The 27131-nt window shown below is 47.7% G+C and overlaps 1 protein-coding gene across 3 annotated transcripts in view; it reads left to right on the top strand.

The window, feature by feature from the left end:
• The window catches only part of CMTR1 (cap methyltransferase 1), a 59682-nt gene that overhangs the window by 29410 nt on the left and 3141 nt on the right, over positions 1 to 27131 (top strand). For 2 of the 3 annotated variants that reach the window (XM_070418654.1, XM_070418655.1), the window contains exons 6-21: positions 1355 to 1426; positions 2772 to 2866; positions 2977 to 3049; positions 9558 to 9756; positions 10987 to 11105; positions 13295 to 13391; positions 13710 to 13842; positions 14518 to 14697; positions 19665 to 19721; positions 20470 to 20527; positions 21014 to 21082; positions 22017 to 22148; positions 23288 to 23410; positions 24056 to 24147; positions 24943 to 25011; positions 26414 to 26461. In XM_070418654.1, the coding sequence (XP_070274755.1) occupies positions 1355 to 1426; positions 2772 to 2866; positions 2977 to 3049; positions 9558 to 9756; positions 10987 to 11105; positions 13295 to 13391; positions 13710 to 13842; positions 14518 to 14697; positions 19665 to 19721; positions 20470 to 20527; positions 21014 to 21082; positions 22017 to 22148; positions 23288 to 23410; positions 24056 to 24147; positions 24943 to 25011; positions 26414 to 26461 (1616 nt within the window). The remainder of the gene's footprint in view (positions 1 to 1354; positions 1427 to 2771; positions 2867 to 2976; positions 3050 to 9557; positions 9757 to 10986; positions 11106 to 13294; positions 13392 to 13709; positions 13843 to 14517; positions 14698 to 19664; positions 19722 to 20469; positions 20528 to 21013; positions 21083 to 22016; positions 22149 to 23287; positions 23411 to 24055; positions 24148 to 24942; positions 25012 to 26413; positions 26462 to 27131) is intronic. The other variant, XM_070418656.1, reaches the window with a different exon arrangement.

Raw genomic sequence — 27131 nt, 5'->3', positions numbered from 1 at the left:
TTACAGCTGGGCATTGTTCCAGGTAGGTGAAAAGACACTGTACCTGTCCTCAGAAAGTAATGAGGGAGTTGTTACAGAGGGAATTCGTTTAATATCCCCTGGAAAATTGTAAGAATAAAGTAGATCGCTACTAAATCAGTGTGGGCTAGAGCCGCAGTTGCCAACCTTTTGGACCTCACAGACCACCAGTGGTCCACGGACCACCGGTTGGCGACCATTGATCTAGAGAGTAGTTCTCAAAGTATAGGGGCTCCCAGGGATCTCCAAGACACTTCCAGGGGGTCTACAAAGTTAGTTATTTTTGTAATGATACTGAAAGTTTTTTCACTCTCATTCTTTCATAAAGTGCCCAGTAGAGTTTTCCAGAGCCTATGAAATAATTTCACAACCAATTGAATATAAAGGAGAATATTTAAGCCAGCTATTAAGAAAGTTTTAAAAATATATATATTTATTGATTTCAGAGAGAGGGAAAAACATCAGTGATGCACACCCGCCCCCCCCCCCCCCCAGGCATATGCCCCGACCAGGAATTGAACCGTGACCTCCTGGTCAATGCTCAACCACTGAGCTACACAGGCTGGGCCAAATATTAGGAAATTTGCAAAACTGGAAAACAGTGCCATTTTTCTCACTAAATTATTTTTGGAAATATAGTTATTTTTCATAAAAATGTGTTATTTTTATTAACATTGTTTTTTTATACTCAATATTTTAAAATTTTCTTAGTTTTAGTAATAAACCTCAATGTATATATCTATATGTCTCCCACATAAATAAAAGCTCTTTGAGGTCCTCAGTGGTTTTGAAAAGTGTAAAACCTCAGAACACCAAGCTTGAGCACCGATGGTGTAGAAGTGGCCTCACTCAGACATGATGTTGGCCTTGACAGCCACCATCACAGGGTTGCTGGGAGGCTCTCTCCAGCCCTTGTTTTCTGTGGTGCTGCCAGGTCAGTGCCTAGTGTCGTGCATTCATACTCATCACAGAGCAAGAGGCTTACCTGTTGAAGGACAGGCTTCTGTCACTTGGAGTAGTCCCCATCCTTCTGCCTCCATGCCCTAGGGACAGACAGCTTGAATCTCCTTCCTGTTTGCTTTTCTCAGCCTCGGCATTCACGAGTCTTGTATCCATATGGTGCTCTAGTCAGAGTACCCAAGGGGCGGCTTCTTCTCATAGCCACCTGGGGTTTCGCCAGAGGATTTAGGATTTTCTCACAAGTTCCTGCTCCTCAGAGATTGATGTGTTTTGGCAGGAACTCAAGCCCCTTCGCTACTCATTTAGAACCTTAGTTTCTCCATTCATCCCCCAAGTGCAGTCACACATGGTCATTACTATTTTCTTCTCCCTGTAGAGGAAGATGATTATTGAAGATGAAACAGAGTTTTGTGGGGAAGACCTGCTTCACAGTGTGCTGCAATGTAAGGTAAGGCCTGTGGCTAGAGCTGGAGTTGAAAACTGTGTGTAAAGGGCTGTCTGGGCTTTTCCAGTTCTTTTGAGTCACTTGTGGGGGCTGAAGTTTAGCTGATATTTTCCTGGTGGTCCGATGTGCAGCTTGTACATTTCTCCAAGGTGTCCTTTTTCCTGGTGACTGCCCTGCTTTGTAGTGTTGTGGTGTCCCTGTGGTCAGTAGCCAGGAAAGGATCCACTTAACCTCAGTGGGTTGGTTCATTATAATCCTGGGGGGTTGGCTGATATAATAAAAGGTTTGAAATCATTCTTTCACATTAGATAGACCTGAATTCAAATCCTGGTTTTGCAACTTTTTTTGCTGTGTGACCTTGGGCCAGTTGCTCTAGGTTCGCTGAGTTGAGTGTCCTCATCTATAAGATAGGGAGAAAATACTTCGTAGGTTTGCTGTGAGAATTAAATGAAATGCTGGGGGGAGGCTCCTAACGTGCTGGATGAGTAGCTTTCCCTTGATATCTTGTGGCCTGAGTTTTGGGCCAGGAAGTGTTTTGCTTGGGACAGAAAGAGCCAAGGAAACTGAGGAGGAAATGGGTTGGAGAAGCAGCAAGGCCTCAGAGCTTATTTATTTTTATTGATTTTTAAAAATTGATTTGAGAGAGAGAGAGAGAGAAAGAAAGAGAAAGACAGCGATATGGAGAGGAACATTGATTGGCCCCTTCCTGCATGCGCCCTGACCGGGAATTAAACCCGCAACCTTATGGTATACGGATGACTCTCCAACCAACTGAGCCACCTGGCCTCAGAGCTTACCTTTTTGACAGGCAGAGGGCTGGGAATATCTTTATAGTGACTGGTGCTCTTGTGAAGTGAGGCTGTTTGTTTTTTTAAATCAAAGAGGAATTTGGAGAAGGGAGCAGGGATTCCCTACTATGTGGTAGCTGGCATCAGGAGGCCTGGTCTTGGTTTGTTTGCCCTCTCTCAATGAGCCCCAGTCGAGAGAGCCTTGGTATCAGACTCCAGTCCCTTGGGAAGTTGCTGCTGGAGTGGACAAAGAGATTTGCTATGAGGATTAGCAATGCCAGGAGGTGGCCCTGTGCTTAACCACGGCGGTCATTTATTAACCACTGACCATGTGTCAGGGACGTGCTTACATTTATTGTGTACCATTTTACAGGTGATATAGTTGAGGGTCAGAGTGATTGAGCAACTTGTCTAGGGTCACACAGCCGGTCATTTTAGAGCTGGGATACAGCAGGAGCCTTCTCTTTGGATGCTGTTCGTTGGGCTCCTCAGGCTCTTAAGAGCCCTGCCCCTTGCCAGTGGATGATGCTCACCTCGAGGCTCTGATTCTCTCTGGGCAGAGTGTGTTTGATGTCCTGGATGGGGAGGAGATGCGGCGAGCTCGGACCCGCGCCAATCCCTACGAGATGATCCGAGGAGTCTTCTTCCTGAACAGGTTTGCTGACTTTCCCCTCCCCTCCCCTGACATGACCCTCCGCCTTTTCTTTGAACTTCAGCTTTCCGTGTGTCTGGTACTGAGTTGAGCTCTGTCTGTCTTTGTTGCAGGGCGGCAATGAAGATGGCCAATATGGATTTTGTGTTTGATCGCATTTTTACAAATCCACGGGACTCTTATGGGGTGAGAACAAGTTTCTGCTTCTGAATTCATAGTGTTAAATGGGCTTAAGCTTCAGTGGCTCAGAAATTGCCATTTGTGCAATGTAATTATAGCTGCTATGTGTTAGAGTTGCATTTATGGTAGAGATGCATTTTATGTTAGATATTTTGCTTTGAGCTCCTGAGAAAGGGCCCCACAGTGTGTCCCTGTGGTCCTAAGAGTGCTCCCAAAAGCATTGTCTCTAGGGCTGCAGGCCCAAAGTCCCAGCCCCCAATGCTGCAGGTCCTGTTGTGCACTCCCAGAGGAGGTGGGCAGGGCCGGAAGCAGTGGAGAAGGGACATTCCTGGGCCAAATCAGCAGCTGTGGCATCTAAAGGCCTGGAGAACAGGGAGATGAGGCCATGAGTTAGAGCATGGACCCCTACTGCTTTCGGTAAGCATGTATTTATCCAGCTCCTGTTTGTGCCAGGCACAGTGCTAGGCACTAGGAATATAATTTTGAATGAGATAGATGTGATCCCTTTCCCCATGGCGCTTTTAGGTTCTGGACGTTCTGGTGGAGTTGAGAGCTGGTAGGGGTGTAGGGCTGGGATTTTGGAAAGCCTTTCTGTGCTCATTGATGTGTGGAGGCCAGTTGCCACCAGGGGCTTTAGCCTGCCTTTTTACCATGGATGAGGTAGAGTAGAAGGGTGAGTGTACAGAACTTACAGTGAGTTTATTTCCCAATTTGGAATTGTGACATCATCTGATTTGGATGGTGTTTCTGGTATGAGAGGAGAGTACTCTGGGAAATATTTGAGAGTTGAATGACATGTGGGCATCCTATCCTTCCACTGGTCCATTTAAAATCAGTATGTCATGGCTGTGTTGGTCAGTGAGGCCGGCAGGGAGTGTACCACTTCCATTGCAGGAGTTGTCACTTAAATACACACCTTCTTTGGGTCTCAGCTGCCTTATCTCTGAAATTAGCCCTGCTAACCTGCAAGAGGGCCAGGGTAGGGCCAAACGGCTCTTAAGAGTTGTTCCAGCCGAAACCGGTTTGGCTCAGTGGATAGAGCATCGGCCTGCGGACTGAAAGGTCCCAGGTTCGATTCCGGCCAAGGGCATGTACCTTGGTTGCAGGCACATCCCCAGTAGGGGGTGTACAGGAGGCAGCTGATCGATGTTTCTCTCTCATCGATGTTTCTAACTCTCTATCCCTCTCCCTTTCTCTCTGTAAAAAAATCAATAAAATATATATATTTTTAAAAAGAGTTGTTCCAGCTCTCAGATCTGTGAGTTCTGATGTGGCCACTTTCCCTTCCTGCCTCTTGGAACAAGCTTTGTGTGGGATCATACTTATCAGGCTTTGGCCCTTCTCAAGAAATGGTAAAGCAAGATGATTTTCTACTCTGCTGCATCTCATTTCTCTGAACACATACCCTCCATGATGACAGAGAAAAAATAAAGGAAATTTCATTTTAGCGTTACTGTCAGGGTTTCAAAGCATTTTTACCCAGTTCTAGAAAGTTAGTTCTCTTTGCCTGTTTCTGCTTCACTCACCCTCCTTCCATTAGGCCTTCTGACTATCCAGTCAACGAAAAAACTTCCTTTCGAAGTTCTTAATGTTTCAGCTCCACCTACATCACTGCTTTCTCTGCTGGCAAAACTGGCATTTAGACCCCTCCAGCCTTTAGTCATTTCTCTCTCCCCTGTCTCCCTCCCCATTTCCCAGTACCAGCAGGCAGCACAAAGGGGCTCTTGGAATTAGTATCTTGAGAAAATTAGGTTGATATAATGTTGATTTAATTTTCTGAGTTCCAAATGATTTTAAACCCCTGCCTAGCAGAAGAGCTCTGTCAAGTTGATGGGAAGTCACAGCATCATTTGGGGCTTTTGAATGAAAATGCCTCCAGCAGCTTGTGTCTGGTTGTTGTCTTTTGCTGTCAGGAAAATGAAGAAGGCACCAGGTTGTACCATTCAGGTGGAGGGTGGAGATGTTAGTTACATAGGAAAAGGCAGCCATGTCTGTAACGCTTCAGGCAGCTTCTTGACCTGAATTGATTGTTAGTGGCCATGGAGAATTCCCCTTTCTGAGATGTTTCTCTGCATTCCACTATAAAAGGTGATTTCTCTCTAGCCTCTAGAGTTTTCTTCTCTCTTTTGCTCTCTGTTTTCCCCTGAGGACCAGAGTGACAGCCAAGGCCAGCAGGCTTAGCATGTTTTTCAGGTGAGCAGAAATGCACTAGAGCAGTTCCCAGGAGGGATGGGAGTGGCTGAAGCCCTGGGCACACACCAGGTTTGCTAGGGTCTCTGGCTCTTGGATCAGGCTGGCTGTAGAATATGAGCGTGGATGCAGAACTTGAAGCTTGGGGTGGGGTGGAGAGGTTAGAGGTGGAAAGTTGGAGGGGAACACGACTCAGGTTTTCCCATGTGCTTCTGGTTCTTCAGGTTGTGGTAAAAGTTGAAAAGAGACTAGGGTAGGGAAATCAAGAAATTGGAAGAGACTAGGGAAAGAAGGAAGTTTAGATTCTTTGGGTATCTGGAAGTCTTATTATAAACCATTAGAGGTCCTGTGCATGAAATTCGTGCACTGGCAGGGGTGGGGGAGATATCTAAGCCCGGCCTGCGCCCTCTCACAGTCTGGGAGCCCTCGAGGGATGTCCCACTGCCGTGGAGGCGGGAGAGGTTCCCGCCACCGCCGCTGTGCTCCCCAGCTGTGAGCCTGGCTTCAAGCTGAGCATCTGTCCCCTGGTGGTCAGTGTGTATCATAGCGACGGGTCATTCCACCTTTTGGTCAATTTGCATATTAGCCTTTTATTATATAGGACTAGAGGCCCGGTGCATGAAATTTGTGCAGGGGCGGGGGGGGGGGGGGGAGGGGAGGGGCGGTCCCTCAGTCCATCCTGCACCCTCTCCAATCCGGGACCCCTTGGAGGATGTCTGACTGCTGGTTTAGGCCCGATTGATCCTGGGGATGAGGCCTAAACCGGCAGTTGGTCATCCCTCTCACAATTCAGGACCGCTGGCTCCTAACTGCTCGCCTGCCTGCCTGGTTGCCCCTTACTGGCCCCCCTGCCAGCCTGATCACCCCTAACTGCCTCTGCCTGCCAACCTGATCGCCCCTAACTGCCCCCTCCCCCCCCCCCCCCCCCCCTGCTGGCCTGGTCGCTCCCAACTGTCCCTCCTGCCAACCTGGTCACCCCCAAATGCCCCCCCCTATTGGCCTGGTTGCTCCTAATTGCCCCCCCCGCCAGCATGGTCCTCCCTTACTGCCCCCCCCCCCCCCCCCCCCCCGGCCTGGTCACCCCTAACTGCTACCTCGCCAGCCTGGTTGCCCCTTACTGCCCCCCCTGCTGGCCTGGTCCCCCTCTGCCGTCCTGGTCGCCCCTCACTGGTCCCCTTTCCGGCCTGGTCGCCCCACACAGCCTGCTGTTTAGTCATTTGGTCGTCCCTCACTAACCCCTCTGCCAGCCTGGTCACCCCACTCAGCCTGTTGAGTCCTCCGTTTGGTTGTTTCGGATGTGATGGCCCCTGGCTCTTATATATATATATCTTTATGTTAGGAATTTGTGTGCCTGGGGATATTGTTGAAGTAAGAAAACATGTTTTGAAGTGTAACAAGAGACAAAAACTGAATGTAGATCTTTAAGTTTCTGTGCTGTCTTAGAGGAAATCAGCATGTACAAAGTGCCCACTGAGGCATTGGGAAGAGAAAAAAGATGGAAAAGGACAAAGTTCTGACTCCATGATAGTTGATGTAGCTGAATTGATAACTTAGGTTTGTTTAGTATTTTACAGTTTATAAGGTTTTTGATGGGTGGTAATTTATTTAACCCTGCAACGCTCTTAGGAAATAACCTACAGCCCTGGCCTGGTGGCTCAGTTAGGTGGAGCATTGTCCCATACACCAAAAGGTTGTGGATTTGATTCCTAGTCAGGGCACATACCTACGTTGCGGGTTCATTCTCCAATTAGGACATGTACAGTAGGCAGCCGATCAATGTTTCTTTCATCTGTGTTTCTCTCTCTCTCTCTCTCTCTCAAATCAATAAAAACATCCTTGGATGAGGATTAAAAAAAAAAAGAGAGAAATAACCTATATTAGTTCCAGTTTATAGTTGAGGAAGCTTGAGCTTAAAGACATAAATTGTGTGCTTGCCATTGACTGCACAGCCAGTAGGTGGGAGAGGTGAGAACCCCAGCTGTCCTTTCTATGAAAAGATCTGGCTGTGGCCTATGAGGGCCACATGTCTTGAAATCACAAAATGAGATCATATTTATGTCCTCGTTTTGGAGGTGAGATGCTTTAATTGATTCATTCCTCTTCCTTCCCCTAGTCTTCCTTTGGGCCAGTGGCTCATCAGAGAGGCTGGAGTGCAGCCGTGGGCAAACTACGGCCCGCGGGCCGGATCCAGCCCGTTTGAAATGAATAAAACTAAAAAAAAAAAAAAAAAAAAGACCGTACCCTTTTATGTAATGATGTTTACTTTGAATTTATATTAGTTCACACAAACACTCCATCCATGCTTCTGTTCCGGCCCTCCGGTCCAGTTTAAGAACCCATTGTGGCCCTCGAGTCAAAAAATTTGTCCACCCCTGGGCTGGAGCCTGGGCTGGGGGCTAGGGCACACCCCGCAGTGAGGAACATTAGTTTCCCATTTTCCAGTCTGTGCAGGCCTTGAACTTGTGACCCCTGCCTCATTACTACCTCGCTGTCAGGAAAGTGCTAAAATAATGTTCTTGGCAAATGCCATTTGGCCTTTTTTTGTGAGCAAATAAATAAAATCCAAATATATAAACAACTGATAGCTCAGGAACAAAGAATGCTGGGGTAGAGTGGTGGGGGAGGAGAGAAAGAATTGATGCATCCCAGCATGCCTGCGTGGGCTTGTGACAATGTTTATTTTTAGCTAAAGCTACTTTTTCCAAAAACTTTTTTTCACTGTTTTGATAAAGCTAGATAGCCATCCTCAGAGGGAAGGCCCTTGTCACCTAGAAGTGGACTGGGTTGTGCACATTAGTTTTCCATTCCTCTCTTACAACTTTCCCCTAAAGCATTCTGGTCTGGATCTAGCAGTTGCAGAGCTCTGGACAAGCACCCAGCCATGGCAGCTTGTAGAGAGCAAAGGCTGAGCTGCCTGAGCCCCTCCCTGCTGATGGTCATCAGTGTCCTCCCGCCACCCACTCTAGAGCTCAGCCTCTTGTCACTGGTATAGATGGTACCTCCTCTCTGCTGTGGAGGGTCTGGGCAAGTAGAATTCACCATCTAGGGCCCAGGTGTGTAAAAGGAAGTGTAAACACACAATACAGGTCGATGCTTCGTTCAGCATGAATTTTATTTATTTTCTTAATATATTTTTATTGATTTCAGAGAGGAAGGGAGAGGGAGAGAGAGATAGAAACATCAATGATGAGAGAAAATCATTGATCGGCTGCCTCCTCCACGCCCCAACTGGGGATCCAGCCCACAACCTGGGACCCTTCAGTCTGCAGGCCAACGCTCTATCCACTCACTGAAACCAGCTAGGGCTGAGGATGAATTTTATATTAATAAGAGTTAAAGCTACTCAGGTGGCCAAAATTATAATCCAATACAAATTCAAATGATTATTGTAATACAGTTATTCCTGAGGTGGGTGGGTGCTCCGAGGGCTGCCTGGAAGCTGCACACTGGTGTCTCCTTTTCTCTCTTTTGTCAGCTCCCAGCTGTGCACTGCCCCAGGCCCCTGGCTAGCAGAGGGGCAAAGACAGGAGAAGAAAGGGATGTAGAGAAGGAGAAAGGGGTGTAGACTAAATGCACTGTGGTATTTTGCATTGGATCCTGGAACAGAACAAGGACTCTAGTGAAATCGGAATCCTGTCTGGAGCTTAGTGAATAGCAGTGTACATGTTGGCTTCTTAGTTTTGACAATGTAAGGTATTAGTAAAACTGGAAACTGGGTGAAGGGTATATGAGAATTCTGTCTTTGCAACTTTTCTGTAAATCTAAAAATATTCCAAAATAAAAAGTTAATTGAAAAAAAGGGAGTGCCGAGGAGGATGGGGAGGGAGCAGGGAAGTGGACACTGTGGTCTGGAGAGATGGGCGCTGTGGCTGAGATGGGGGGCGGCAGGGCTCCCCACGCTGGGTTGGACAGGAAGACCTGAGTCTAGCAGTCAGGCTGACTGGACTCTGATTAGCTTTGTTGCAGATGGCTGGGAACAGCACGCTTTGTGACTTTTTCCCCTGTCTGTAATGGGGGGATGTAGTGTCTATTCTGTTCAAGGACTCATGTAAGGCAGGATATGGTGAAGATAATGAGAAACAAAAAGTGCACACCCAGGTGCCCATTAAGATGTTTTCATTAGGAATCTGAGCTAGGCCTGGTGGTGTGAAAGGCATCCGGGTATTTTGGGGCGGGTGATGGTCCCGGGATACACTTGCTGGGTGTGTGGCCTGGCGGGGACTCTGCGTTGTGCTTGGGGAAAGGCTGATTTCACTGCTGCCTTCTCCTTCCTACCATTGAGCCATCTTTTTTCCCTTCTCCTGTCCTCCCCTGGCCTTTGCAGAGACCACTGGTGAAGGATCGGGAAGCGGAGCTTCTGTACTTTGCTGACGTCTGTGCAGGGCCCGGTGGCTTCTCGGAGTATGTGCTGTGGAGGAAGAAGTGGCACGCGAAGGGCTTTGGCATGACTCTAAAGGGCCCGAATGACTTTAAGCTGGAGGACTTCTACTCGGCCTCCAGTGAACTCTTTGAACCTTATTACGGTAGGGACACAGAGGAGGGTACTCGGGCTATGGGACAGCTCTCTGTGGAGACGTAGGTCAGAAGCAGCTATTATCCACTTGCCATGTTTTCTTTCCCAGGTCTCCCAGACCATGTCATGAAGGTCTTGGTTCCCCCTAGTCTGTCCCTTTGTGCCCAGGCCTGTGGGGTACAGGTTACACTTGCATCCAGGCCATATGCATTCCTCCTTTCTTCTCTGGTGACAGGAGATAATGAAATTGCCTGATCTCTGACCGAGAACTGGCAGGGTCATTAACATACCAGCCTTGGGTGGGGGTGTGAAAAGTACTGATAACAGGCAGCTCAGCTGCCCTGTAGCAGTCCCCTCACACACCCTGGCTTGATTGTTGTGATTGGCACCAGATCCCAAGTCCTTTTTTTTTTTTAAATATATTTTATTGATTTTTTACAGAGAGGAAGGGAGAGGGATAGAGAGTTAGAAACATCGATGAGAGAGAAACATCGATCAGCTGCCTCCTGCACACCCCACACTGGGGATGTGCCTGCAACCAAGGTACATGCCCTTGACTGGAATCGAACCCGGGACCCTTGAGTCCACAGGCTGACGCTCTATCCACTGAGCTAAACCAGCTAGGGCCCAAGTCCTTTTTTAACAGTGCTTAGTAAAAGGACAATATTGGGCCCTGGCCTGTGTAGCTAAGTGGTTAGAGCATCGCCCTGCGGACCAAAGGGTCTTGGGTTCGATTCCCAGTCAAGGGGACATACCTGGGTTGCAGGTTCAATCACCGGCCCTGGTTGGGACGCATGCAGGAGGCAACCAATGGAATGTGTGTCTCTCTTGACCATGTTTCTCTCCCCCACTCCTTCCCACTCTCTGAAAATCAATGGGAAAAGATACCTTCAGGTGAGGATTAGCCAAAAAAAAGGTCAAAATTGGTTCTGAAATGTAGGTGCTTTAAACACAACTTTGGGCTTGAGGAGGAAGGCCCTCTATTCAGTTGATGACTTTTGGCTGGTTAACTCCTTGTCATCTCTGCTTTATTCCATGCAGCAGGGCCCTGTGTCTGCCTCCTGCCCATCACTGTAAGGCAGCTTTGCAGGGGGGTCCTGCCATGAGCTGCTCCTCACAGGGGCTTTTCTCCTGGAACTCAAGGCCCACTTGGTACCTTTTTCACAGCCCCAGAGAGCTCATGTCCCAGCTCTTGGGATGCACAGGCCCGATGAGGTTAATTGGATCTTGTGTCCTGCAGGCGAGGGTGGGATCGATGGAGATGGAGACATCACCCGCCCAGAGAACATCACTGCTTTTCGGAATTTTGTCCTGGATAACACAGATCGAAAGGGTGTCCACTTTCTGATGGCCGATGGGGTAGGTGACCCGTTTTCCATAGGCTGTGCTTTAGGGGTTTTTCTCCTTAGAGGCTTGAGAATTGCATTTGTTTTGTTTTATTCGCCCTTTAGCTGCCCTCGGAGGTGCTAGCTCACTATTTAGGTAGTAGGGGATTTATGATGTAAGTTTTATTTTTTTGTACATATTTTCAATGACAACTTTGCCAAGGAGGGATGTTTACGTGGAGGAGGTGGCCCTTCTCAGCTCATTTCTTCAAAGGGTCTCGGTCGGCTGTGAGACACAGCAAAAGAGACGAACTACGCAGAACTAACTGGGAAGCACCTTTCCATCATTTGTCACCGGGCGCTGCTCCTGGCAGAGGCCTGGGGATGGGCTGATAGATGACCACAGAAACGAAGGCAGCAGCTCGGGGGACCCACTGGAGGCTGCCAGTGGCTGGGCTAAAGTGAATATTCAAGGAGCCTTGTTCCTTGGGCAGCCGCTGGAGGCACTGAGGGGAGCCCACTGCAGCGTTCCCACCTAGTGGGTGACGTGGCAGATAGTCTTTCCTGAGTGAGCCACTGCTTGGCCTAGAGGAAGGACAGAGAATGTGGCAGTTGCTCCAGTGTCACATGGCTAGAGTTGAGAGAGAGCTCTGGAGCAAGTTGGGTGGCCTTTCAAGTATTAGCTGTGGGAAGGTGAAGGAATGTGCAGGGTGTCAGCATAGGGTCTGGAAGCATTGTGCACAGCAGGGAACAACATAGGCGGGGGGAGGGGGGATGGAGGGGGGGGGGGCGCTGCTCCGGGTGAGCAGCTGCAGGGGTCTGATAGTGCGTGGGAGGCAGCCGTTGCACTCTGGCAGCTAGAGGGGCAACTCAGGGATTGTCTTTCTGCTTCGGCACTGTAGGCTGGTAACCTGGGCTGGGTTTTTGTTTGTCTTCTTTTTTGATTTACCCTATAAACAGGCATGCATTTTGAGGAGCATCTATAAATTTGGAATACATTGCTCAACATTTTTTTTTTTTTTTTAAATATATTTTATTGATTTTTCACAGAGAAGAAGGGAGAGGGACAGAGAGCTAGAAACATCGATGAGAGAGAAACATCGATCAGCTGCCTCCTGCACACCCCCCAGTGGGGATGCGCCCGCAACCAAGGTACATGCCCTTGACCGGAATCGAACCTGGGACCCTTGAGTCCGCAGGCCGACGCTCTATCCACTGAGCCAAACCGGTTCGGCCAACATTTTTTATTTTGGGTCACTTAGCTATTACCTTCCTAGGACTGAGTCAGGGGGACCTGGCCTTGCTGGGGCCAACTTAACAGATGACAGCCTCATTTACTTATTATTATTATTATGGTAAAAAACACCTAACTTAAATTGAACAGCTCAGCCATTCTTAAGTGTACAGTTCAGTAGGGTTAAATATATTAACATTGTCCTGAAACAGATCTTCAGAGTGTTTTCATTTTGCAGAATTAAAACTGTGCCCATTAAAGATCTGCCCTATTCCAGGCCCCCAGCCCCTGGCCTCCTTTCCTTGCTCTGAGCTTGGCTCTCTGCTCTCTGCTGGACTCTGACAGGGAGGGAAACCACTCCAGGAATAGCAAAGTACCTGCATTCTTTAAACAAACACCCTGGCCAGAGATCCTGCCAGCTAGAAGTAGAGGCTTCATGGTCTTGGGACAGGAGAATGGGTTTTGTGAGAAAATCCTTCATCAGCAGAGAAAGAGAGGTCACTGTCTGTCAGAGTTTTGCTGACTTTTCTCCTGTCACCAAATGGGCCTGTCCAGTGGGCAGTACAGAGGCTGAGTGAGCCCAGGCAAAGCACTCATGCCATACGTGCTTCCCAGGCCTCGTCAGACTCACCGGGCTTTCTGTTTCCTGTCCTGCAGTTGGCCTGTGACTAGCCAGTGTTTTGCCTTTGTTCTGTCTTACTCTTCCCTTGGATTCTTAAGCGAGTTTTATAATTTTTTGGACCATCTTCTTGGAAAAGTAGAGTTGGTTCCACCCCCTGGAAATGGCACTGGTCCAGTCATCAGGCCTGGGTCCTATTTGTAATGAGCCATGTGACCGGGCCAAAGTAATTCAAATGCCGAGCTGTGTCTCTATCAGTCAGGTGGTGGAGAGCAATGAAAACACTTGAAGAAATCATGAAGATGAGGTAGGGATGCCTTTCAGTCTTCATCACTCTGGTTCCCACCCCGATCCTTGTGCTCCATTTCAGGGCTTCTCCGTGGAGGGCCAGGAGAACCTGCAGGAGATCCTCAGCAAGCAGCTGCTGCTCTGCCAGTTCCTCATGGCGCTTTCTGTTGTCCGGACAGGTGACACTCCTCTGCTGTCTCCCCACCCCGGGACCCACTAGAGGCCCTGCTGGATAAGAGCATGCATAAGCGTTGGCTTGGAAGTTAAAAAAAGTTCTATGTCAGGTGACAGGTAGCTGAATGAGGAATTTAGGGAAGAAAGTGCTATAGAATCCTCCAAGTCCCTCTAAAGCTCAGTCTCCCCCTTAAGTTGCCTCTGACTTTTAATGGACCCAGGTTCCGAACCCCTGACTTGGTCATATTTACTCCCTGAGATTACCTTACCCACCTCCTGGACTAGAACCACTGACTGCTCTTGGTGTTTTCTCTGTAATCCAGGAGGTCACTTCATCTGTAAAACCTTCGACCTGTTCACACCATTCAGCGTGGGGCTTATCTACCTGCTGTACTGCTGCTTTGAACGAGTTTGTCTCTTTAAGCCGATTACCAGCCGTCCTGCCAACTCAGAGAGGTGAGGTTTTCCTCTCCATTTTCATCAGACTAGTTGGCTAAATGTCAGAACATAAGACCTGGTACATCTCTCTGGCGTGGCCACTCAGGCTACATTAAAAGCCTTGGCTTTAAAGAAGTGATTAGAGTCAAGGGGGGTCAGGATTTGGATCTTACCGGTCCTGTGATATGCCAGTCAGCCTCTGCCTCCTTCTCCACAAGCCTGTTCACCAACCTTATGTGGGGGATCCTTGGCTTGCCCAGGAGGGAGAAGGTGGTCAGTAGAAGGAAACCTGGAGAGACATGGGTTGGGTCAGGGCAGGGGGGTCACCAGCCAGGAGCACTGTTGGCATCCCAGGTGGGACACAGTGCCCATGCACAATATGAGAGATGTGGCCAATCTGAATTCTTGGTGGCTTGTTAAAAATCAATGAGAGAGTCTAATTGATGAGTCTGTTAAATTCGACCCCTCCAGCCTGGCAGAGGGCAGTTGGGAACCACTGTCATAAAGAGTAGGACATACAGTCCAACAGAAAAAGGAAGAACTTGAGGTGAACTTCTGCAGCACAGAGTCTGGGCTGTTCTTTGTGCATAGACTTAGGGCTGTTGAGCTTCATGACTCAGCAAGGGGCTTGGAGAGGAGGAAGATTGGCCGGGAGGTGCTTGCTCAGTGGAGTGACAGGGTTTCTCCTGCCAGGTATGTGGTGTGCAAGGGCCTGAAGGTGGGCATAGATGACGTGCGCGAGTACCTCTTCTCAGTCAATATTAAACTCAACCAGCTGCGGAACACCGATTCCGATGTCAACCTTGTGGTTCCCGTGGAGGTGATCAAGGGAGACCATGAATTTACCGACTACATGATACGGTCCAATGAAAGGTAAGCAAACCAGGTGTTTTTTGCTGGCACCACCAGGAAGATCAGAGAATGAAGGACTAAAATGATTGGCTCTTGGTATCATTTTGTCAACCCTGAAAAATTGGTAACTGGGATTGGTCTGCTTGTTCTAGGGCCTCCTAGGACTTAAGAATACCTTGGGGACCTTCATCCTGCTCCCGTGCCCTGTCAAAAGGGTGGCTGGCGGGAGCCTGGCTGCCATAGCCATGCCCATGGGAGCCTGATGGTATGGTAGTGAAATCTAACAGCAGCTCTGTGTCCCTGGAGGCAGCAGTAATTTCACTTTAATTGCTTCTGTTTGTAAAAGGCCATCATGGTTACAGCCTTGTTGGAGGCAGGAGGAGGCTAGAACGTAAGATACAACATGTTTTGGAGGTTCTGGTACCAAAGTTTTTGCCAGTTCATGAGTTCCCCTGATGGGTGATCTGAATGCTGGTGTTTTTTGTTTTTAACCTTGTTTAATTATTTTCCTCCATCTCATTAGTGGTAATAATGTAAAGTTGTGACAGTTGGCTCAGTTTTCTAGGTGGCAAGCATTAGAAAAAAGTTTTTTGAAGTAGCTTGGAGAGTTATATAGCAGCAATGAGTCAGTAGAAGTAGTTTCTTGGGGGGAGGGCAAATAGGGTAATTTTATCCATTTATCTGTTAGTGGACATTAAGATTGTTTCCACATCTTGGCTGTTGTGAATAGTGCTACGGTGAACATGGGGTGCTGATACCTTTTCAGTATCCTGGTTTCAATTCTTTTGGAGAAATACCAAAAGTGGAATTGCTGGATCTTAATGGTAATTCTGTTCTTTTCTTGCCTCATTGCACTTACTGGCTCCTCCAGTATGGTGATGAAGTGATGAGAACAGATATCCTACCCTTGTTCTTGATTTTAAGTGTAAAATGTTTAACCATTAAGTATGATGTTAGCTTAGGTTTTTTGTAGTTGCCTTTTATCAGATTGTCCAAGTTTTCTTCTATTCTTTGTCTGCTGAGGTTTTTTATCATAAATAGATGTTTAATTTTGTCAGATATTTTTTATGTATCTATAGAAATTATTTTTTTCTTTCATTTACAGTGTATTACATTGATGATTTTCAGATGGCAAACAAATCTTGCATTTATTTCATTTTATTTTAAAAATATATTCTTATTAATTTCAGAGAGGAAAGGAGAGGGGGAGAGATGGAAGCATCAATGATGAGAGAGAATCATTGATCAGCTGCCTCCTGCACGCCCCACACTGGGGATCGAGCCCGCAACCCGAGCATATGGCCTGACAGGGAATCGAACCATGACTTCCTGCTTCATAGGTTGACACTCAACCACTGAGCCACGCTGGCCTGGCCAATTCTTGCATTTTTGCATACACTCGAGTTGGTCATATAATGCTACATTTGATTTACTAATTTTTTTACTAATAATTTTTGTGTCTTTGTTTATAAAGGATATCAGTCTCTAAATCTGTATTCTTTTGACATTCTTAAGTGGTTTAAATATATATGTATATTTAAATGAAATAGATTTCCCTTTATACTATTATTAATACATAAATATGTTAAAAGAAAAAGAGTCTAAAATCAAAGTAGCTAGAAAAAGAAGAGCAAATTAAGCCCAAAAAGTAAGAAGAATAAAGGAATTAATAATTTTATTCTATTTAATTAATCACTTATATATAGCATTTAAATGTAACCATATTAAAATTTATTTTAAGGACTGCTTAGCTCCCACATTTTGGTATGTTATCTTTTTTCATCATTGTACAGTTCAAAATATTTTTAAAATTTCCCTTATTCTTTGATATATGGATTATGAGATACGTGAAATTTAATATCTAGATATTTTGGGATTTCCAAGATACCTATTAGATTTTGTCCCATTGTACTCAGAATATACTCTATATGGTTTTCATCCTTTGAAATTTATTGAGGCTTTTTTTATGGCCTATCATATGATCTGTCTTGGTGAATGTTCCATCTGCTGTTGTTGAGTATAGTGTTTTATGAATGTTAATTTGGTCAAGTTGGTTCATAGTGATTTTCAAATCTTCTACATCTTAAACTGATATTTCACTTCTTATTCTGTCAGTAGCTTAAAGAGGGCTGTTAAAGTCTTCAGTTATGATTGTTCAATTATGATTTGTTTATTTCTTTTTTTTGAAATATATATTTTATTGATTTTTTACAGAGAGGAAGGGAGAGGGAGAGGAATAGAGAGTTAGAAACATCGATGAGAGAGAAACATCGATTTGGCTGCCTCTTGCACACCCCCCACTGGGGATGTGCCCGCAACCAAGGTACATGCCCTTGACCGGAATCGAACCTGGGACCCTTCAGTCCGCAGGCCGACACTCTATCCACTGAGCCAAACCGGTTAGGGCTGATTTGTCTATTTCTTTAGTTTTGCTAGTTTTTGCTTCATATATTTGGGATCTTTGTTATTAGTAGGCACATGCACACTTAAGATTATTCTGTCTTAATAAATTAACCTCTTGTCATTATGAAATGTCCTTCTTTATTTGTAGTATACTCTTTGTTTTGAAGTCTACTTTGTGATATCAATAGAGCCACATCAGCTTTCTTTTGCTCAGTATTTACATGGTTTATCTTTTTATGTTCTTTTATTTTCAGGTTGTCTTTGTGTTTGTAAATAACATATGGTTGAGTCTTAACCTTTTTATCCATTGTGACAGTCTCTACCTTTTAAATGGGGTGTTTAGTATATTTCAAGGACTGTAATTGTTGCTTTGTTTGGGTTTAAACCCTCTGTCTTGGTTGTTTGATTTCTGTTTATCCTGCCTTTTACTTATTTCTCTGTTCCTTCCTTCCTTTTTGGGGGAGTGAATTCAGTATTTTTTTGTAGTAATTCTTTTTATCACCTTGGATTTTTTTCTTTTTATGCCTTTTGTGTGTAATGTGTTAGTTGTTAACTCTAGAGATCACAGTGTGCATCTTTAATTTATCATAGTTTATCTTCAAAAAGTATTCTGCTTCATGAACAATGTAAGAACCATACCACAGTAAACATGCATTTACAGTTTTCCTTCCTTTGTGCTTTTGTTTTATAGAAAACCATATTTTACATTGCCATTATTTTTATTTTAAGCAGTATATAATCTTTTAAAGAGATTTAAAGATATACACAGCTCTTATATTTGTACATCTAATTATTTTTGAAGGTTCCTTGATATTTACTAACATATTTACCCATTCTGGTGTTCTTCATTCCTTTCTGCAGAACCAGGTTTCTATTTGGAATCGTTTTTTTTCACCCTAAAGAAGTTCTTTTAGTCTATTTTTTTTTTGTATTGTTGTTATTAATCCTCACCCGCAGATATTTTTCCATTTATTTTTTAGAGAGTGGAAGAGAGAGAGAAAGACAGAGAGAAACATCAATGTGAGAGAAACACATCGATTGGTTGTCTCCTGCATGCGCCCGGACCAGGGCCCAGGCCGGGCTGGAGAGGAGCCTTTTAGTCTGTTTTTGTAGAACGAGTCTGCTGGAGACTAATTCCTTCAGCTTTTGTCTTTTGATGTTTGATTTCCCTTTCACTTTTTGAGGATATTTTCATTAGATACAGGTTTCAAAGTTGGCAATGTTTCTCCCCCAGCACTTTAAAGATACTGTTCTCTGCTTTCCTTTCTTCTGATGAGAGGTCAGCCATTATTCTCACCATTGTTTGCCTGTATGTCAGTGTCCTTTCTCTTGTGATTGCATTCATGATGAACTTTGTTCCCAGCATGTTGACCATGATGTGGTTATATGTGTTGTGTGTTTTTTTGTATGGATTCTGCTTAGGGTTTTTACCTTGGGTCTATAGATTGATTTCATTTATCAATTTGGAGAAATTCTTAGCTATTAACTTGTTAATATTTTTGTCCTATTCTTTCCTCTTCTCTGAGATTTCAGTTAATATTTATGTTAAACTGCTTGTTATTGTCCACAGAGCTATTATAGTTTTCACTTTTTTATCTTTTTATGTTTCAGTTTGAGTTTCTGTCTTCCCTCATGTTCACTGATTCTTTCCTCTACAGTGTTCAGTCTGCTGATGAGCCCATCAAAATCATTCTTTATCTCTAATATATATTTCATGTCTATTATTATTATTATTATTATTATTTTTTGCTTTTCTTTATATCCTCACTCAAGGATATGTTTATTGATTTAGAGAGAGGAAGGGGGAAAGAGAGAGAGAGAAAAAGAACAAGAGAAACATCAATTAGTTGCCGCCTGTATGCTCCACAACTGGGGGATTGAATGTGCCCTGACCTGGTATTGAACCCGCAACCTTTTGATGTACGGGACAACGCTCCAACCAACTGAGCGACCTGGCCAGGCCTTATTTCCTTTTTAAAAATATAGTTTCTATATTTCTGCTGATATTCTCCATCTTCTTACTAATGTTATATACCTTTCCCAGTAGATCTTTTTGACATGGTTTTCAGTTATTTTAAAGGCCCTGTCTGGTAATTTCAACATTTGAACCATCTCTGGGTCTTGTTCTATTGAACTGTTTTCCCTCTTGCCAATGGGTCACACTTTCTGGCTTTATCATGTCTCATACTTTTTTTTTAAATGTCAGAAAGTGTATGTAAAAGAACAATAGAGACTAGAGTAGGAAGGGCAGCTGTTAGTGTAGGTGGGTTGAGTCAGTTTAGTCTGTAAACTGGGTCTGGGCTTTGTTGTTGCTTTATTTAGAATCAGTTCACCACTTCCACGTTAGTAAGGATGGGATCAAAACCTTGCTTTTAGCAGGACTTGGGGTTTGATTGTATGACGGGTTGAACTCAATTGTCCCATGTAACTGTATTTTGGCCTGTGGTTGAGGGGTTTCTCTTTAACTCTCCAGCCCCTCCCCCAAATATAGATGGTCAGTGTTCCTGCTAAACGTCTCTGTCCTGATGTCTTTTGGCTATCTCTTGGTAATCCTCTGAGATCAAGATTTTTTTTTTTCCTTCTAGCCACTGTAGTCTGCAGATCAAAGCTCTGGCCAAAATCCATGCCTTTGTTCAAGACACGTGAGTCCTGCCCCCTTTACAGGATTCATCTACTTCAAGGGAAGAGCTCTTGGTTTTGCTCCTCCCCCTGAGCTCTTTGTTTATTTCATTTCAACAAACGTTTAAAAATATGTGCTCTTTTATCTCCTACTCTGCTGTGGCCTGTGAAGGATGCCAGAGAAGCATATGGCATGAACCTTGTCCTCAAAGACTTTATGATGTCTTTGGGAAGGTGAGAGTATCCTAGGAGAAGGATGCAGGAGAAGTTATTAACAGTGTATCAGAGGGTGTAGAATACATAACTCAGGAGACCCAGAATAAAGAGTGGTCAGAGAGGAAAGGTAGGGCTGGTTAGGGAAGACCTCTGGCAGGGGCAAGCATAAGCTAATTTAGCTTTCTGAGGCCTAGTGATGTCCACTGGGATGGACTCACTGGCCTGTGTGAGCAGAGGAGGAGCCAGAATGTCGCGCTGGGTCACTGGAGGAAGGGTGTGAGGGACCCTGCAGCCAGAGGTCAGGAGGGTGGCCGCCTCCTTTCCCTTCGTGGTGTCAAGGGGGGGGGGGGGTCGTCCATTTTGTACATCTGAGCTCCCGTCTGCAAGAGGCAGAGCCGTGTGCGTGTGACAGGCATCTGGGCTAACGGCAGCACGGCCTCTGTGCGTGTGCACACGTTCCTTCATGGGCTTCCTCTCTGGGCTTCTGAGGGGTGCACAGGAGGTACACTTGTACCTCACGCAGTCTCCAATCACTTGCCGGCTTCATTTTCCCAGGACCCTGAGTGAGCCTCGGCAGGCAGAGATCCGGAAACAGTGCCTCCGTCTGTGGGGGGTGAGCATCTTGACTCCAGTCCCCAGGGGGGTGCTCCAGGGCAGGGAAGCTGTAAAGAAGAATAGGTTTGATTCCCAGTCGCCCCATGTAAATGTCTGCCTACCCACACAGCATTCCAGAGCTGGCAGTCTCAGCATTGCTGGTGTTACCTCCTTGGGCCTTTCACTGCCAGTTGGGCCCTATAGCTGGGTCATAAAGGACAAAGGTGGTGTGTGAACAGGCCTGATTTTGCCGCTGGTGGCTCTGTGTAGCAACCGTGACCATAGACAGCCCCAGAGAAAGGGAAGTGGCACGTGGGGTGTGCTACCACAGGGCCTGAAAGGGAGCGGTGACTGCATTACCCACCTCCACCCCTTCTTTCTAGCCTCCTGTGCTACATGCCGTCTGCTCTTCCCCAGTCTGACCTACCCCCTCACTCACGTAGACTAACACAGGCTTGGTCAAAAGTCCATTTGAAAACCAAAGCTCTCTGCTGCCTGTTTTCAGATCCCGGACCAGGCTCGTGTGGCTCCTTCCTCCTCGGACCCGAAGTCTAAGTTCTTTGAGCTGATCCAGGTAAGTTTGGTGTCTGATGAAAATAAAGTCAGAGAGGCCTGACTCTAGATGTGGGAGGTCTCACTGAGACCCCAGATGCCTGGCTTCCAGAGGGCTGTGCAGGCACCACCGGCTCCGGGGGCTGGGATGAGTGGGAACCTGGGGTGTAGGGTGTTGAGTCCCCGAAAACCCATCAGGCTCCCTGAAGATTCTTGTCCTGAGATATGTTGTGCTCAGCATTCCTGCCGACCAGGTGATGGTGCTGGCAAATATTGGGTCCCGTGAGATTTGCCTGCAGAGGAGAAATGAATTTTGGGTTGAACTGGGGCAGGGGAGCTGGGCAGAGGGCTGAGGGGCTTCCAGGAGAGCTCTGTAATGGGTCTGGCCTAACCCTAGGCTCCCTGTCCTGTTTCTGATGACCTGGTCCTTGGAATTCTTCTGCCTTTTTTTCTACCATCCGCCTTCCAGCTCTTCCCTGGGTTTCATTTGAATCTGGCCCAGGTCATGGGCCATTGCGCTGATTTCGAGAATGAGGTTGAAGATGGCCTCAAAAGAATAGCATGTGTCCGTTTTTCTGAATGGGCCAGAGAGATCACTTATTTGCTCTCAAATTGAATGCTGGCAAGTCCTTGCCTTCAGTTTTGTTGAAAGGGTGACTTTTATATGCTGGTGACATTTCCTTATAGCTCAGGTAAATCCATCTGTACTTGGAGGCTTGGTGTGGTTTCCTTTCCCAGCCTCCCCTAACCGGTCCTAAAGGAACACTCCAGGCAGATGGAATCGCAGTTAGTGCTTGGTTAGGGAGAGCTGGGGTGCGAGGGATGTTTCAGAGAGCATGTGCTTCCTGCCCCTCACCTTCCCAGCCTGCCCTACTCCTGTACAGGCACCCACACCCATACTGAGCGCCTATCCCTTCCCCCAACCCAGCCGTGTTTTCTCTGACCCGGGGCTGCAGGGCACTGAGATCGACATCTTCAGCTATAAGCCCACGCTGCTCACCTCCAAAACCTTGGAGAAGATCCGCCCAGTGCTCGACTACCGCTGCATGGTGTCTGGCAGTGAGCAGAAGTTCCTCCTGGGCCTGGGGGTAAGTGCAGCGGGTTTCCTGCCCAGCGAGGACAGGGACTTGCTTCTGGGAATCTGGACAGCTGCCTGCCACTCAGTGCATGTTCTCATGGTACCAAGGAACTTGGGCTTTAACCCAGGGAAGCTAGTTCATGAAACTTCACTTCCTTTTTTCCTGAGTTAGCTGTTTTCATTCATTCTTTCATTTATTTATGTATTTGCTTACTCATCTCTGCATTGCTAATGGGAACACTGCCTCTTGCCTTGTCATATGGAGCTTCCTGAGCTAGTAGGATGGTCAGCAGGCCCATCTGGCTTGAGCCTATGTAATTCTTACTTTTTTTGTGTTCATCTTCACCTGAGGATATTTTCACATTGATTTTTAGAGAGAGTGGGAGGGAGGAGGAAAGACATCCATAAGTTGTCTCAGGAGGAGCAACATCCATAAGAGAGAGACACATCAATTGTTTGCCTTCTGCAAACCCTGACCAGGGCTGGGGATCGAGCCTACAACCAGGGTATGTGCCCTTGACTGGAATCGAACGCAGGACCCTTCAGTCCACGGGCCAATGCTCTATCCATTGAGCCAAACTGGCCAGGGCTATGTAGTCTTTTCTTTGCAACACCACCACCCCATGTCATCCCTTCTTGCAAAGACACAACCTGGACTTACCTGGGGCCTTGGGTTTCCCTCAGGTGTGAGCAGGGAAATCTTTGGCAGTTCTGTATGTTACTTGATTAGGTCAAGTCATCCTTGCTTTCTTTCCACTCCGACTTGTCTTTCTATGTAATTTTCTCTCTTCTTCCTCACTTTCTCTATGTCCTCTCACACTTTACCTTTTTTTCTGTTACTTTCTTTTCTCCCCTCTGCTGTATGGACCCTTTACCAAACCCACCTCAGACATATACACTAAGCCAGATCTTTCTTGGGGGCCACTAGTCATGGACTTAGGCCTTTTGAATGGTGCCCTGGGTCTGTTCCCCACACCAGTACTGAGGCTGTGGAGGACACAGTGTCTTATCACTGAAGTACAAGCCACGGATCTAGACATTTTCTTCTGACATCAGCTGTAGCCACCAACTAGAAGCCCTTTTAGGACTGATCCTCTCACCCTTCGATCTCCATGGTTGCCTGACCCAGCCCTTTCTCTCTACCCGTAGAAGTCACAGATCTACACGTGGGACGGCCGCCAGTCAGACCGCTGGGTCAAGCTGGACCTGAAGACAGAGCTGCCCCGGGACACTCTGCTCTCTGTGGAGATCGTCCATGAGCTGAAAGGGGAGGTCAGAGGTGGTTCTGCTCCTGTGTCCTGGCCCTGCCAGCTAGGAACCCGGGCACAGCTGAGCCTGGCCTTTCTCCCAAGTTAGTGGGGTTATAGTGTATGTGGTGCTTGACTGTTCCACCCAGGGCCGGGGAAAACCTGCTGATTACTCCTTCCCCTGAAGCAGTTGGCATGGTATGTTCAGGTAGGAAGGACCAGTCTCCATGTGCGAAGGAGAAAACCTTGGTCATCTCTGCATTGAGGCCTGGTGGGCCTGCTGGGTGTTTTTTAGCTGCTGATTTAGTTTTTAACCAGGGAACCCTTCGGAAAGAAGCAACTTTCCCACGAGCTTTGGATGTTACAGCAGATGGGTGACTTTCAGAACAGTCCGTGGGAACAGTTGACAAGGGTGGGAAGCCAGGCCCTTGGCTGGAGCACCATGGTGGCAGCCTCACCGGTTTGAGATTCATGGGGGTCATCACCCAGAGCCTCAGCTCTCTGTGTGCTCAGGAGCCTCACCAATCCAGGCTGAGAATCAGCTGGGAGGGAGGCAAAAGAAATACCCTGTGTTTAGAGCCCTACCCTTCCCCGGCTGTAGGTACAGTGGTGGGCGGAGTGGGCCCCTGGCCGATGCCTGGCACGGTGGGCAGTGTACTTGTCCTTCTAGGGGAAGGCCCAGCGGAAGATCAGTGCCATCCACATCCTCGATGTCCTCGTGCTGAATGGCAGCGACGTGCGGGAGCAGCACTTTAACCAGCGGTCTGACCTGGGCCCTGGGGGAGGGGAGGAGGGTGGGGTGGGATAGGGGTCCTCTGTGGCAGCAGTCTCCAGGCCTTGGCCCTTCACCAGGCCACCTCTGCTTAAGGGCATTCTTCGAGTTCCCTTCCTCCACCCAAGGGCAGGGTGAGAATTGGCGCTGGCACTTCAGAATTTGCTAGGGCTTGGGCCTTGCTGCTCGCAGATACGCACACTCCTGTTTTGCTACAGCTGTTCAGATCACAGGAGATATTTGTGTTCAGGTTGAATAAGAGGGTAACCTTATGGGGAGAAGGGTCTTCTCTGAGGAACATGTCTTATGCGTGGTGGTCCCACTGAAGTCAGTTCATCTGGAGCCCACAACTCCAGAAGCACTTTTGTTGAAAGGAGTGAAAGGAGGGACAAAAAGCAGCGACGTCTTGCACCAGGATGCTGATGTCACTCTGAGTTGGTTCATCTGGCACCTGTGGTTGGGGTGATAGAACGGACATGTCCAGTACAGATGACATAGAAGTTCTGGAGGCGGCGCCTGGGCTCCGCTGAAGACACACTTCAGGGAACCAACCAAGATGTAGCGAGATTAGAGATCAGAATCCGGAGAGAGGGAGAGGGCGTGCAGACAGACATCAGTGGACAGGGGCAGGGTGAGTTCCCAGGGGACATGAGAGCTGCCTCTTGGAGCAGTTTGCTGCAGATTCAGGAGTGTTCTCTGTTGGAGCCTGGAGCCGTGAAAATGCCCTGGGGTGGGGTCCGGCTGGAGGCACCGGGCTTGGGTCTGAGTGATTGTTTGGATTGTAGAATTCAGCTTGCTGAGAAGTTTGTGAAAGCTGTTTCCAAGCCTAGTCGGCCTGACATGAATCCCATCAGGTAAGCGTATCTTCCTCCTCCCCAAACCCTTTCCTTACTGCTGCTTTCTGGCCATTGCCTCCTTCCCTGTCCTGAGGGGATGGGAGGGCCCAGTGTCGGGACCAGACGAAGTTGGTGTTAGCGATCAGACTGCCCTTGATGAGTGCTTTGTTTGGGGGTGCTAGATAGGTGGCCCCTTCACCCCATCCTGCTGGTCACAGTGAGCGAACCTCCACGAGATTCCTGCCGAGGGCTTAGATGTCCTCATTCACGACGATGCTCTGTCCTCATTTATGTCGACGCTCGGCGCTCGTGCTTCTGCGAGCTCACACCTCTGAGCGTCATGCATTCATTCACACGAGTAGTCTTAGCATATCACCTGGCCTTTTCATTCTTTTCCAGTGAGAAAAGGGCCCAGAAAGAATGGGAGTTTTGAATGTGAAAAAGAGAAGGATGGTTTGAAGGAGTGGGATCCTTACTGCTTGGGAAGAAGGCCAGGGTGTGCTGCCTTGTTAGGCCGTGTGAGAGTCCCAGGGTCCTGAGGGAGCAGGGGTGGGTGGGACAGTCGGGGAGCAGACGATGGAGACCGGCTTTCCATTGCTGGGCCAGGGTCTGAAGTTGTTTCCTCTGGGACTTCATCTGACTAGAGACCGAGATGTCTGTTTATACTTTATCAAAATCATTATTATTATTTTTAATATGAATTTACTTAAAATTAAATCCAGTACTGAGAATGCACTTTATAAGATGTCCTCAGAAAGTCTAAAAGCAGTTTCTTCCTGTGCTCGCACTGTCCTGTCTGCCTGGTCCTGAGGGGCAGCTCCCAGGGACCCTGCCTCTGCTGCTTGCGGCCTGGCTGCTGGGTCTCTGGGGACCTTCCCCAGTGGCAGTTCCCAGGGTGCGTTCAGGGGTCCCCAGAGGTGGAGACCTGGGCATCAAACAGGAGTCCTGCACCCTGGGTAGGAGTCCCGCTGCCCCGTATGTAACGGGCCTGTGAGGACTATTGGGAAGTAACTGCTACAGGAAGGCCTAAATCCCATGTGGTCAGATGTGGGGTAGCGCCTGCACCTTGGTGTCTAGCCTCTGTAATGGTAATGACGAACTGGGGTGGGATGCGGGCAGAGACCTCTTGGTCTGCCAGCCCCTTCCACTCTCTCCCACCTTCCATAACCATAGTTGCACTCCCCAGTTGCCCTGGGGTGGGCCCGAGAGGATGCTGGGCAGCTCTGAAAGCTAGTGTTTGTGTAGGAAGGATAGCAGTGAGCCACGCTGGGGGTGAGGGGGGGCATGTTTTTGAAGGGTTGGTGGTGCAGGGCCTGAGGCAAAGGGCAAGGACAGGCACAGCCTCCTGCCTATCAGCTGCTGCTGGACAAGAATGACCCCCCAGGAAGCCTTTGTCCTCTCTCCATCCCTCTACCCTCAGGGTGAAGGAGGTGTACAGGCTGGAGGAAATGGAGAAGATTTTTGTCAGGTGAGTGACTCCAGCAGGGTAGTTGAGGATTTGAGGAGTTGAGGTGGGCGCAGGGCAGCGGCTAGGATTTGCTGTCTTTTGTGGAGATCCGGGTGGGTGGTGAGTTGGCCCTGGCAGCCTGCCTTTACCCCTGCCTGCCTTGCCTCCGGGCAGCGTGGCTCCACTGCAGCCAGGAGCCCGGCTGAGAGCTGATTCAGCACCCTGTCAGGAGGGGAGCAGGCGGGTGTGTGTCAGGCAGAAATACGGGCTCATTGCTGCTGTAATAGTTACGATTGTCCCTGTGAGGGCAGAGCAGCAAGCTGCTTGAAACACCATAAATCCCAGCTCCTGGTGCTGACAGAGAGATTGAGCCTGGAGGGGAGGAAGGCATAACTGCTTCCTTGGATTTTTAGTTGCGGAAAGTGGGGAAGGGGTGGCGGGGTGGGGAGGGGAAGGATAGCTCAGACCTATGGGTCACATCCTGGGTGTGTACCTGCTCTAGCCTTGGCTCTCAGTGCTCTCGCGTTAACTCTGTACTGGCCACAGTGATGTTATGGGTGGTAGTCAGTAGACCAGTGGCAACCGTGGTGTCAGATCTTATCGTTACTGGTGTCACCCTGAAACTCTAGCAGCAGCAATCTATCGGGGGCAGCTGTCCCTTCCCACCTGCCTTTGCTTAGTTGGGAGTTCA

This window comes from Myotis yumanensis, unplaced genomic scaffold (assembly GCF_028538775.1).
Source record: "Myotis yumanensis isolate MYYU_CA2020_CCGP unplaced genomic scaffold, mMyoYum1.0.hap1 SCAF_6, whole genome shotgun sequence".
NCBI lineage: Eukaryota > Metazoa > Chordata > Mammalia > Chiroptera > Vespertilionidae > Myotis > Myotis yumanensis.
This window is presented reverse-complemented; position numbering and strand designations above follow the sequence as displayed.